A 12,581-nucleotide genomic window follows, 5' to 3' on the forward strand; every position below is an offset into this window, starting at 1 on the left:
CTGTTGGCCTTCTAATACGTTCAGTTATTAGATTAAGTTTTAGTCACAAGAGGGAGCACAGTATTAGATATATTGCTTGATCTTATTGGGAAATACCTTGACAAGTGAGATGAATTGTTTTAAATGGATTGAAGAGTGAATTTGCTTTATATTCCATTTAAGATATGTCTTAAAAAGATATGAACTGCTTGCTGCCACAGGTAAAATCAGATTGCAGGTTTAACTTTTTGAGGGATTCAGTTATTTTCTTTTTCCACATCAAATTTAAGTGAAGACCTAGGTCCCTCCTTTTCTTGCCATCCTCCGGGTTTATCTAAATTGCCTGAAGGGGCCTGACTTTTGCCTATGTGATGTCTGAAGTTTTCCTCTTCTCACTAAATTACTTAGTGGAAAGAGAATAATACTATATTATCTGTTGGTTTCTTACACAATGATATATTGATAGTGGAGTACGTTTTACCTACATTTAGGAATAGTTCCATTAATGTAAATCTTCTGGGGTTTTGTAAGTGTTCTCCTTTTCCAATTTTGTTGTAGCCCATCTGCCTTAAGTTGTCAAATATTCACAACATGAAGAATTTAAATTGCTTCGTTAAGATTTTCTGAAAGGCATCTTATTACTGCCTCAGTCATGCTATTTAAAAAATAAATAACTCAGTACTCTGGCTGCTTTATTTCATCCAGGTTCTTTGTATTTTTGATTATGACTCAACTTGGGTGCTAGTATCAATTGTTTTATGATTCAACTGATTATAATTATTATGATGTTTAATTATAATGTTGATTCTAGACAGGAATTTGATAAAAGATAGTTTGGATTATGTTCCTGTTTGAATGGATTTAATATTAGAAATGTCACTAGGGTATTATTGCAAGATATCTTTAATACAAGGAGGCTGATAAGAATTAGAACTCCAAGAATACATATAGTGATACTCTCTTGTATTTGGATTTTAATTAGATGTGATAATTTGAACCTTTTACAGTGTTCATTTTATTTTACCTTTATTAATAGTGTGTTCTGGGATCCCTGGGTGGCGCAGCGGTTTGGCGCCTGCCTTTGGCCCAGGGCGCGATCCTGGAGACCCAGGATCGAATCCCACGTCAGGCTCCCGGTGCATGGAGCCTGCTTCTCCCTCTGCCTGTGTCTCTGCCTCTCTCTCTCTCTCACTGTGTGCCTATCATAAAAAAAAAAAAAAAAAAAAAAAATAGTGTGTTCTACCCCATTGGGTTTTTCTTTCCTTTCAGATATTTATTGTAATGGATAATATAAATCTCTTTGGCATTTCCTTGCTGAGCTATCTTGATGGTAGAGAGTGCATTTAAATACAATCCACTGCTTCTCTACTTAAAAAAAAAAAGTAGTCTCTAAGAGAAATTAATTGTAATTTCTCCTCTACAGCACTGATTCTTAGAATTTTAGCTTCATCAGTGACTTCAGAGAAAGAAAAAAAAAATAAAACCTCATTCAGTTGTTTGTATACAAATAGGTCATCAATGAAATGTTTGATTTTTATCAATTGTATTAAACACATTTTTATTTTAAACTAGCAACAAAAACAGAAACATTGTCCTATTGTAAAACCAGTGATATTTTCAGAAAATAGTCTGTAGATGTTGTGAAAGACCATTATTGCCAGTTAATGATAGCTTATATTTGAACTGTGACAAATTGTGATTGTCGGTAATGTTCACTGGCCAGTAGAAAAGAAGAGGCAAGGAAGAGTTGAGCTCTTGATCTGCTTAGTTTGCATTCTAAAAAATGGGGATAGGATAGTTTTTTAGAGTGTATTCACATATGATTCTTTCCCCTTTTTATGCATAAGCAAAGGCACTGCTTAGTGAAATAATTGCTAATATGAAGTACAGGATTCTTAGTTGTCTGTCATTTTTCTCCATTCAATGTAACTATGTCCTTTTAGCAAAATTTCTTCATGGAAATTTAAATTTTTTTTTTTTTTGGAAATTTAAATATTATACGTGAATATGTATCTGTGGATGTGATCTAAATATATACCTATACTTACATATAGATATGATCCATTGTAGGATATCAGTTGATACTTATAAAATTTCAATTCACAATGTAGTTTAATAAATTCTATTTAAGTTTAAATAATATATTCTCTTTGAGAGCTAGACAAAAGTTATCTACATTGTTTTATTAATGTGTTTTGAAAAGCAGTGTCCCCTTGCTTTGTTTTGTTTTCCAGTGTAGTCTGGAAAGCACTATATTTGGAGTGCTGAAGTCCTGGAATGTTTATATTTGCTTGTATCCATTTAGTTCATTTTTTTATGCTGTCATTTTTCATATTTTCTATTACCAATGTCTTGTGATTATAGACAGAAATAGTTCTGTTAAACTTTTTTAATAGAAAAATGTCATTACATCAATTCAGTTTCAGAAGTAATATAAGAACTTTATATTTGACTTTTCACTTTTATGGGTGTAGTAAGCTTTCTGGTGATCAAAATAATAACAAGCATTTTAAAGCAACTTAGAATCCAAATCTTAGTCTTTTTCTTATTTAATGCCACTATTTCTGCTTGCTGTTTTTCTTATTCACAGTCCTAATTATTAATCTGATCCCTAAAACTATAACTGTATCCTAACAAGTTAGTATTTAGCAATTCTTTTTAAATTAAAATTTGATTTTTGCATGTTGAGGATTAAAAATTCCTCTCCCCTAACTAAAGCTCCTTTGAAGTTATTTTAACATAACTTTGCTATCTGTTGTATGTATTGTTTTCTTTTCTTCCACTTTGACTACAAATTCCCTCAGGTCTCCGCTGGTTCATCCTCCAAGCCATGGATGCCGCTCGACTCACAACAGCCCAATTCACACTGCTACTGGCTCACGACTTACTCAGAACTTCTCTGTGTCTGTTCCCACTCTCATCTATACTGGTACGAGACTGCTCAGACTCAAGAGCTGGGGAAAGCAGGCCACAGACAGAGTGGCTGCAAAGGGCAGGCAGGCAGGTAGCATAGTGTAGGCAGGTACCACAGGTCTTTGCTTCCTCCTTTTCTTACTTGAAGTCCAGCTGCAGTGAAGAAATCCAGTATTTAGCCACCACAGAGGCTGTAACTACTTGGAAGTGAAAATGTTCTTCTAGCTTCCAAAGTCTCTTCCATAGATCCTGTAAGAACCCTATCTTACATAGGCATCCTGTAAGTTTTTAGGAGAGTCCTCCAGTATGTATTTTTGCCATTATTTCTGCATTTGGTTAGAAATAAAATTGATGATTGGATTCTAAATGAAATAACTGTCAAAGCTTTTGATTTGCTTATTTTATTTATGTACAAAACTTATTACATAGTAGGGTCTGTTTTATTCTGTGGAAGAGAGCTATTGGAAAACAGGTAAGCAACTTCTGCACAAAATGCAATGGTTCTGTGTAGCTGTATTCATTTTTTTTCACTGCTGTGTTTTTAGCTGTGGCACTCTTGATGCTATAGGATAAGGAAACATTTTTCTTTTGAAGATATCTGTGTGTGCAAATATAAAAACAATTGTGAATATTTACACACACCATTTGCAGCATCATTTTTTTTTGTAACTTAAAAAAGCATTGTTTATTTGAAAGTATTTTAGTCATGTATTTATTCTTTTTATTTTTCCTTTTAATATTTTTTACCCCCTTAGTCTGTCATTTCATGCTTCTTTGCTTTTTTACTTGGCTTATTAACTGTTTCAGTGCAGATAATTTTTTATCTGGAGAATGATGAATGGTTAAACAGCAATTGGTTGTCTTTGGCCTCATACCCAGCTCCACACTTAAGAAATGACTGCTGGCCCTGCCCAATACTTTCCTGGTGTTTGGATCATGCTGCCTTCCGTCAAGTCCTTTGGCACATGATTGCTTAATATTTCTCCACCTTCTTCTGGCAGGATTCCCTTCAATGAAGATCCCAATCCCAATACTCACTCATCAGGACCCTCAACCCCTCTGAAAAACCAAACTTATTCCTTTTCACCTTCCAAGTCCTACAGTCGACAGTCCTCTTCTTCTGACACAGATTTGAGTTTGACACCCAAAACTGGTAAGGCGCTTCCACCCACCTTTTTCTTTTCCTTTTTTCTTTTTTTTTTTTTCTTTCAAATTTGTTTCTGTTCTTTATTAGCTTTCCATCCAAGGCTTTCCTCCTGTTTTTGGCATTTAAGTTAAAAGATAATGTGACTACTGGTCATTTTCAGTTACTATCATTAAAATATGGAAATTTCATACAGTTCAGAAATTACCTTGTTCAAAGATCTGCCATTTGTTGATTTAATCAGTGTGGATATGAAGTCCAGAATTTATTTTTGCATGTAGACATTTTTCATTTCATTATCATATTATGAGGAATAACATCTTAAAGCTTTTGAATAGAAAGTAATACTAGTAGCTTGCAATCCAATTCCTCATGCAGTGGAGACATTTTCAAATTCATTTTTCTGTCTATTTCTGAGTTTAATTCTAAGACTTTATTATAAAAAAGTTTGGAACATTTGAAATGGTTATATTGGAGTGCATATATCTATTTATTAACTTTGTGCTATTTAAAATGTTTGGTTTTGCTATTCTTACTCTTTAGGTTAGAAAGTAGCATTTTTACTTATTCTTACATATTTCTCAATGTTTGAAATTTATGATTTTTCCCTCTCCTATTTGTATTTTGATGAATAATTTCTGTGAGTTTTTATGAATGTTTTATGATAAAAATTGTTTAAAAAGTCAAAATATTTTGTTACTTCTTAAAGTAGAATTAACCTATTTAAATCATTAAGTTAGTATTGTTAAGGAAAGTAAAATGTAAAAAGTCAAAAAGTTAGTAGTTAGCAATTTTTGTAAATATTGTTTTTGTCTGGTGGTTTTTTCACCAGATTGATGAAAACATCTTGCATAGTTTCTGTGTCATTTTTACCATCTTTAATAAACTTTTGTGTGTTAGGAAAGAAATTTATAAAATGATCCTAGATTTTATGAAAACAATGAAAAGAAATTAATTCAATAGCCAGTGCCACTTCTAAAATAAAGAAAGAACATTAAAAAGAAAGCCTATAGATTTAGTATCTATTTGTATAAGTGTAGTCACAAAATGTGAGGAAGAGAAGTATGAATACCTAATTCTTTAAAAAGAATAGCTTATTTTTTATTTATGTAAACATAACATGAATAACACCTAAATATCATGAGATTTAAAAAAATATTTATTTTAGAGTGAGTGAGCATGTGCCCACGTGCACATGGAGTGGTGGGGAGCAAAGAGGGAATCCAAGCAGCCTCCCTGCTGAGCATGGAGCCCTATGTGGGGCCAGTCCCACAACCCTGAGATTGTGACCTGAGCCAAAATCAAGAGTAGGATACTCAACCGACTGAGCCACCCAGGCCCCCCAAATCATGAGATATTTGATAGTAAAGCTATGGAGTGTGGCATCTTAACCATATTTATGCCATAAAAACTGAACCAAAGTGTAGTTTCTTCTTCTTCTTCTTTTTTTTTTTTTTTAAATAAAAGGTGAGATTCTGGCCTTCAAATTCATACCTATCAAAACAAGAAAGGCTTAGGATAGTATTTGAAGAATAAGTTTTCTTAAAAATATTTCTTTAGGCTTTGACTCTTGGCGACTTGTGTATTCCAGGTAACTTTCTGATATTTTAAACTTTATTTTTCTTTACCGTGCCACAGATAAATTTTTAAAAGTATTTCCTTGGTCTATTTCCTTTCTTTTAATACACCAGAAGACCAAGTCTAAAAAAGATGGTCAAATAAAACTTAATTGAATGAGATTTGTCTTCCCTTAGCTTTCTTGTAGGCAATTATCAATGAAAACTTTTTTGCATTTGATTTTCTAGCTCCAAAGTTCTAGTTTTTAAAGATTCATTTATAATAGTAATTATTCTCATGTATTTCTATATTAGCTGCCTCTAAATAAATTATTTTGTTTTTCTACTGCATATGCTATTCACTATCGTTAATATATATTTGTAGAACATTAACGATTTTTAGTATTTTGGCCTTATCCTCAATCCCTAAATACCTTTGAATATTCCTGAGGAGTGTTCTGGAAGAGATTTGAAATGGCAAAATTATGATTTTTTAAAAATTTCTAAAACTATAATTGAATATGCATTTCATAATTCTCTGCTTTCAAATTTATCTGTATATAAAATCAGTCTCTTGAGAAATAGTGGGGATAGGCTGATTATGATTGATTTATTATATGTAAACTGGGAAACCAAAAATAAATAAAGCATGGAGAAAATTCATTTTCTATTTGTAGTTAAACTGTTGTTTTTTTTTTCAGATAAGTCTAATTTTAAAAAATGGATATTTCTGTAGGTTCTGATTTTTGGCATTTTACAGGTTTCATTTTCATATTTTTTTTTTCAAGTACTCAATTAGTAGGATTGGAATTTTAGAATACTAGTGTTAGAGTATTGATCTGACACTGATTCAAGCTAATTTTTACTTAAAAAAAAAAGGCTTTTAACCATGTATATTTTTTGTGATTTGAGAGTATTTACCCCTTACATACTCAAATCTTTAAGTGTGAACAGTGTTATGATCAGACTTGAATAATTAAAATTTTAGAGGAAAAAGAAAAGTAGTAATATCTCAAAGATGGACAGGAAGAAGTTAATATTTCAGATTAATGATGGCAACTGTTTAATGTGGTACTATTTTTTTATGGGTATTCAATTAAAATACTCATTAGTGATAAACTTTAGTAACATTTGAAGAACTGTACTTTGCCACTTTAAATCATGTTTATATTTGAGGCAATAAGTTTCTGGCTTTAAAAATGTTTAAGATGGGGGTGCAGCGGTTTGGCGCCTGCCTTTGGCCCAGGGCACGATCCTGGAGACCCGGGATCAAATCCCACATCGGGCTCCTGGTGCATGGAGCCTGCTTCTCCCTCTGCCTATGTCTCTGCCTCTCTCTCTCTCTCTGTGTGACTATCATAAATAAATAAAAATAAAAAAAATGTTTAAGATGTACATTTTAACTTTATACATTCTTAAGCAAAAAAAAAAAGGCAATTTAGGTGTTTTTGAAAAATCAGCTCCCAAGTGATTAGAATGGTATAAAATCCCATGTTAATGATTTAAAAAAATTTTTACAAATGCAAAGTTTATAAAGGTTTGGCTAAATTTTAGACTATACCTTTTATTTATATTGTGTTGGGTAGATGGTCTTGCTAATGACTTCATATGCTTAGTGTAATTTATGTAGCATTTTAAAACCCATTTTTACTGTTATGTTTTGTTTCATCATTGCTTTCCTTATTCTGCATTTTCTGGTCATCTTCTGAATCTGCATCTTTTCTCTGCTACTTTCCTCCACAGCACCTTACTTACAGGGGCCTAGGATTTACCTGTGTCCTAGCTCCCCCTCTCTCTCTTGTGGTTCCCTTCATCTTAAAAAGTCCTGTCTCCTCCTCTCGGAATCTAGCCTTCCCCCTCATCCTTCTAGCCCTGTCAGCCCAGTTCTGAGGAAAAGTGTTTCTTTCAGTGAAGAGCTGTTCCTGGCTGCTTCTGGTAGGATCACATTATGTCAGCTTTTTAATCCCTTTATTTTAAATCACCTTTGAAAACAGTTAATTATTTCATACTATAAAGAAGTATTGGGTATCTTACATAGGGCGTACTTCTTATTTTTCTTATTGGTGGACAGAGTTAAATGATTATGATGATTGTGAGGACATGATTGAAGGTTACTTGATAGATAATTATGAATATTCTGAAATTATTTTATTTATTAAAAAATTATATGTCCGAGGACATAGATCTGTCTATTTCCAATGATTTTAGGCTCTCATTACTAGAATTTCTGTTTTAGACACTTTACTTTCTTTCCCTTCACACCAACTCCATTCACTTCGGTCCTGCACCATCATATTGCTCAGCCATATGGCTACAGTAGTAATTATTCTGTTTGAATCAATTTAAGTCTCATTTGGTGATATTCTTTCATTATCCATTTTTTTCTGTCCATTGCATTAATTTTCAAAATATTCTGCTATATTTTCAGATGTTTTATTTATCTCTACAAAATTACATTTTATTTTATGGCTTTCAGTATGCTTCATATAAAGATCTTAGTTTCATTTCTATGTTTAGTATTGTATAGTCTCTAAAAACCGTATTTAGATTACTACAAGAAAAATGCTTTCTTTTTTTATTTTTAAAGAACAGAATGGGACTATACATATGCTAACCTTTGTTTCCTTATCCAAGAACAGCTAAAAATGTATAAGTAAATTAGTTCCTTTTTTAAGTCATTGCAGTAAATCTGACTGTATGTATCTTCAGTTTTGAAAGGGTGGAATTGAACTGTTAACTTCAGTTTATAGAGCACTGGCTTCTTATCTGTCCCCTGCTTTCTATAATTTTTTTATCATAATTGATCAATTGGTACTATCAAAAGGATAAAGTAGGGAAAGAAATGAGAAATTAAGCCTTTAAAAAATACATCTAAGAGCTTGGGAAATATACTTTTTTCATTCATAACTATGTACATTTGTGATGTGTCTAATATGTCTGATTTTTAGTTTTTAAAGGTATATTATGTTGATTTTTGCAAATGAGTATTTGAAAACTATGAATGTTAATAGTGTTTTGTCATAATGTTATGTTTAGGAATGGGAAGTTATCAGAAATTAGATTTGCCTATATTTCAAAACTGCCTAAAATTCATGCTCTTAGAGAATTTTGGAATATTTTTAGTAAGCCCAATTAAAAGTGCTTCTCTTTATTTACTTTTAAACAAACATTTGATGTTTCTCTATTTCTTTTAGTATTCTTAAATTGTTACCATAGTAAGCTTACAGTTGACCCTTGAGCAATAGGACCCTGCATAAGTTGAAAATGCTCATATAACTTCTGATTCTCCAAAAGTTCAACTATTAATAGCCTACTATTGACCACAAGCCTTACTGATAACATAAATAACACATATTTTGTCATGTGGATTATATACTGTATTCTTGCAATGAAGTAAACTAGAGGAAAGAAAATGTTATTAAGAAAATCATTAGGAATAGAAAGTACATTTACAGTTCTGTACAGTATTTATTGAAAATAATTCATGTATAAGTGGACTTGTGCAGTTCAAACCCGTGTTGTTCATGGGTCAAGTGTAATTGGTAATATCTTGATTATTTTGTATTAGAAGACTCGACTTTTAAAAATTGAATATTATACAAAAATTCATCACATTAAAACATACTTTAAAAAATAGGTTTTAGAACAGATTGAGTCTAAAACTAGCTGTGATCAGTATGGTTTTGACATCTTGTTTCTAAAGAAAACTTTGTGAATAAAATAGAGTAAAATATGTGCTAATTGCCATGTCAAGTACTCTAAATGTTTGGATCATTTTAAGAGATTTTGACTCATGATATTTATAAAAATGAATGCAGTTAAACCTTCTGTTTCTATAGTTGTTTTTTGGTTGTTATTTATGTACTGATGTTCTGTAGGAATGGGAAGTGGTAGTGCTGGAAAAGAAGGGGGGCCATTTAAAGCTCTTTTAAGACAACAGACTCAATCAGCACTGGAACAAAGGGTAAGAGACACTCAACATTCTTTATTCTTACACTGTTAATATGATTTTATTAACATGTTTCCGTGTATTTATAACTTAATATATGGTTATATAATATGGTTTTGATCATGTATCTGTAATGTAATTTCAAAGTCCAAAAAAATTTATTTAAGATATCAAAGAAATTTGTTTATGAATAATTAATTTTAATTTGGAGTAATTTTGTAACTTTTTTGTTTTATCCTCCCATCTTTTATTAGAAATAGTCTTTTTGGAAATAGCCATTGAATGATGAAATCATTTCTCATTTTATCTTAAAATTATAATTTATAGAAGGAAATAGTAGACTTTTTCCAGAAAAAAATATTTTAGTTGTATATTGAAGATAATTCTTGGGACCACCTGAGTGGCTCAATTAGTTAAATGCCTAGCTCTTGATCTGAGCTCAGGTCTTACCTCAGGGTTGTGAAGACAGGGCTCTATGCTGGTCATGGAGCCTCCATAAAAAGAAAGAAAGAAAGAAAGAAAGAAAGATAATTCTTTAGTATATTAATATATTTATATGCTGTGATTATTTTTATGGGTGGCCAATCTCTGAGGGGTAAGAAATGCACAGATTCGGTATTTCTACAGATTAACATAAACAATGTGTATTTGGTATGTGAATACATGTCTTTTAATTATTATAAGTTTAATCTTTAGTTAACTATGTTAAATGGGAAATAAATAGTTCAAATTTTTGGATGATTTTTCTCTTTTTATTTTTATTTTTTTGTGTGTGTAAACTTCATTGCTAAGGGAGGATCGCCTCATAGGTTCTGTAGAAGGCGGGTATGTTTCTGAACATGTGTGAGAGCCTATTTCTTGTATTGGTAGCTGTTCTAGTTTTAATCTTGATCATTTGTTTTATTTAAGCTTTAACAAATGTTGCCAGCTTTATTTCTTTCCGTAATGCAATTTTTTTTAACTTATTAGCACTATGAGGCTCATTTTTTTTCCTACTTAACTAATACAGTGCATGATTATTTATATGTTATGTTAGTTATTTTAAGGCACAGTTCCACAGCTTTCATTGTGTCTGATTTGGAAGTTTATAGCATTTACAGAATTTTCTTTTACATGTTCTATTTTACACTAGCATTAAAAAAAAAAAAAGGTAAAACCTAGTAAATACTTATAAATGCATTCTATAAAACAAAGATATTTCTTCTCTAGAGATTAGCTTTTGAGAATAGTGTTTTTAGATTCTATTACTACAAACAATAGAACGGTTTGCTTTTTTTAGACTTTCTTTCCTATGTGGAAAGTATCTGTATGTACTGTTTGCCTTTTAGACCAGGCTGAGGGAAAGGAGAGCTGAGCTAAACAGATTGATGAGACTTCAGCACCACAAGCTGTTTGCTTTATCCCCTTATCAGGCAGCAGTTGCCCTTGAGCTACTTTAACACCTTGCAGGCATACCAGCTCCTGTCATGCAAAAACCCGCTTAAACAGTGGAACCATTTATTAAAACCAAATACTGAAAGAGACTGAAAACAGAGAAGTGAGTCAGGGTGAGGTATGTGTTCACTTAATTTTTTAGGCCAGAATGCTCTTACTTCCCCCCACTCCAGTTTTACATTCTCTACAGAGTTCCTTACACTAGGAATATTTCCTTGTAATTATCATTCTAGAATTCATAAGAATAGAAAAACTGATACGAGATCAGAGATTTTGCCCATATGTCTGCCTGTGACTGTATTATCTATATTAAGAACTTTTGAAAACATCTAGCTTTATAATAGAAAAACACTAATCAATAAAAATTGTTTCAGATTTAGTTTGGATAAAATTTATGTTTTCAGATGTGCTTTTTAACACTCTTAAAGTTTTGGACACGTTGGGCATACATTACTAGTTAATCTTTATGGAATTAGCGGTAAAGTTGTGGGAGAACTATATAGTTTTCATTTACAACTTTGTAAAACCTGAGTTGGCAATATATTTATGTACCTAACCTGTAGTAGTTACTTGAGTTAATGAGATTACCTCTCTATCCTGAGTATGTAATAAATAGAACAAGCATCATCTTTAGCTTTCCCATTCACTAATGTGAGTTGCCATTAGTATGTCTTTGTTTTGGGAAAAAATTTGTACAGAAGTATGAAGAATTCTCCCCATATGTGTCCAGATATGACTTAACTCTGCCAAGTTGAATACTACATCAAGGTGAACATATGATATACTTAATGCCATTTTTATATTTATTTTTAAAATATTAATTTATACCCCTTGCCACCTTTAATAAATTGTATGGCTTTTTTTTCTTGAGGCAAAGAGAACCTTTGTCCAACATCTTTTATTTAATGGATTAATCAAGTAGCAGTTCTCAAAAAAAGAAGTGTTCTCTTTTTTCTTTCACAAAATCAGTGAAAAGTAAGTTGATAAAATCTTGGTGATAGAGGTCAGATGATTAGGAGATAAGATGTAGAGGTAAAAAGCTTGATTAGATTTAGGTTCTACCTATGAACTATTTGATGTAAAGCAAATTTATTTTTCGGTATGATTCTTCTTTCACCTGTAAGAAAAATGAAGTTACTTTTCAGCTGCTGGGATGTATATTTTTCTTCAATAAAGAAACCTGGTTGACTTGGTTTAACCTAGGGTTTCCGAAATATATTTTACAATGAAATCTTCTATGTGAAATACGTATTAGTATGGACCACACTTCGGGAAACACTGGCATAAAGCAAACTCTGTTGATAGATTATGACCTTTTTAGAAGTGGAGTAAAATTATACAATAAATCATAGTAGGAATTTGGCATGGAATTTTTTTTTTTTAAGATTTTTATTTACTTATTCATGAGAGACACAGAGAGAGAGGCAGAGACACAGGCAGAGGGAGAAGCAGGCTCCATGCAGGGAGTCGGGTGTGGGACTCAATCCTGGGTCTCCAGGATCAGGCCCTGGGCTGAAGGTGGCGCGGCGCTAAACCGCTGAGCCACCCGAGCTGCCCGTGGAATTTTTTTTTTAAGATTTTATTTATTTATTCATGAGAGACACAG

General features: G+C 32.0%; 1 protein-coding gene across 23 annotated transcripts in view; it reads left to right on the forward strand.

Annotated features, from left to right (window-relative positions):
- C2CD5 (C2 calcium dependent domain containing 5) overlaps positions 1–12,581 on the forward strand; it is a 102,042-nt gene that overhangs the window by 30,308 nt on the left and 59,153 nt on the right. For 7 of the 23 annotated variants that reach the window (XM_077870764.1, XM_077870765.1, XM_077870774.1 and 4 more), the window contains exons 8-9: positions 2,784–2,908; positions 9,471–9,556. In XM_077870764.1, the coding sequence (XP_077726890.1) occupies positions 2,784–2,908; positions 9,471–9,556 (211 nt within the window). Of the gene's footprint in view, positions 1–2,783; positions 2,909–3,893; positions 4,046–7,335; positions 7,528–9,470; positions 9,557–10,333; positions 10,367–12,581 lie in introns of all 23 variants that reach the window. The other 16 variants (XM_077870751.1, XM_077870752.1, XM_077870756.1 and 13 more) reach the window with 5 other exon arrangements.

The sequence above is a fragment of the Canis aureus genome, chromosome 25, assembly GCF_053574225.1.
Source record: "Canis aureus isolate CA01 chromosome 25, VMU_Caureus_v.1.0, whole genome shotgun sequence".
NCBI lineage: Eukaryota > Metazoa > Chordata > Mammalia > Carnivora > Canidae > Canis > Canis aureus.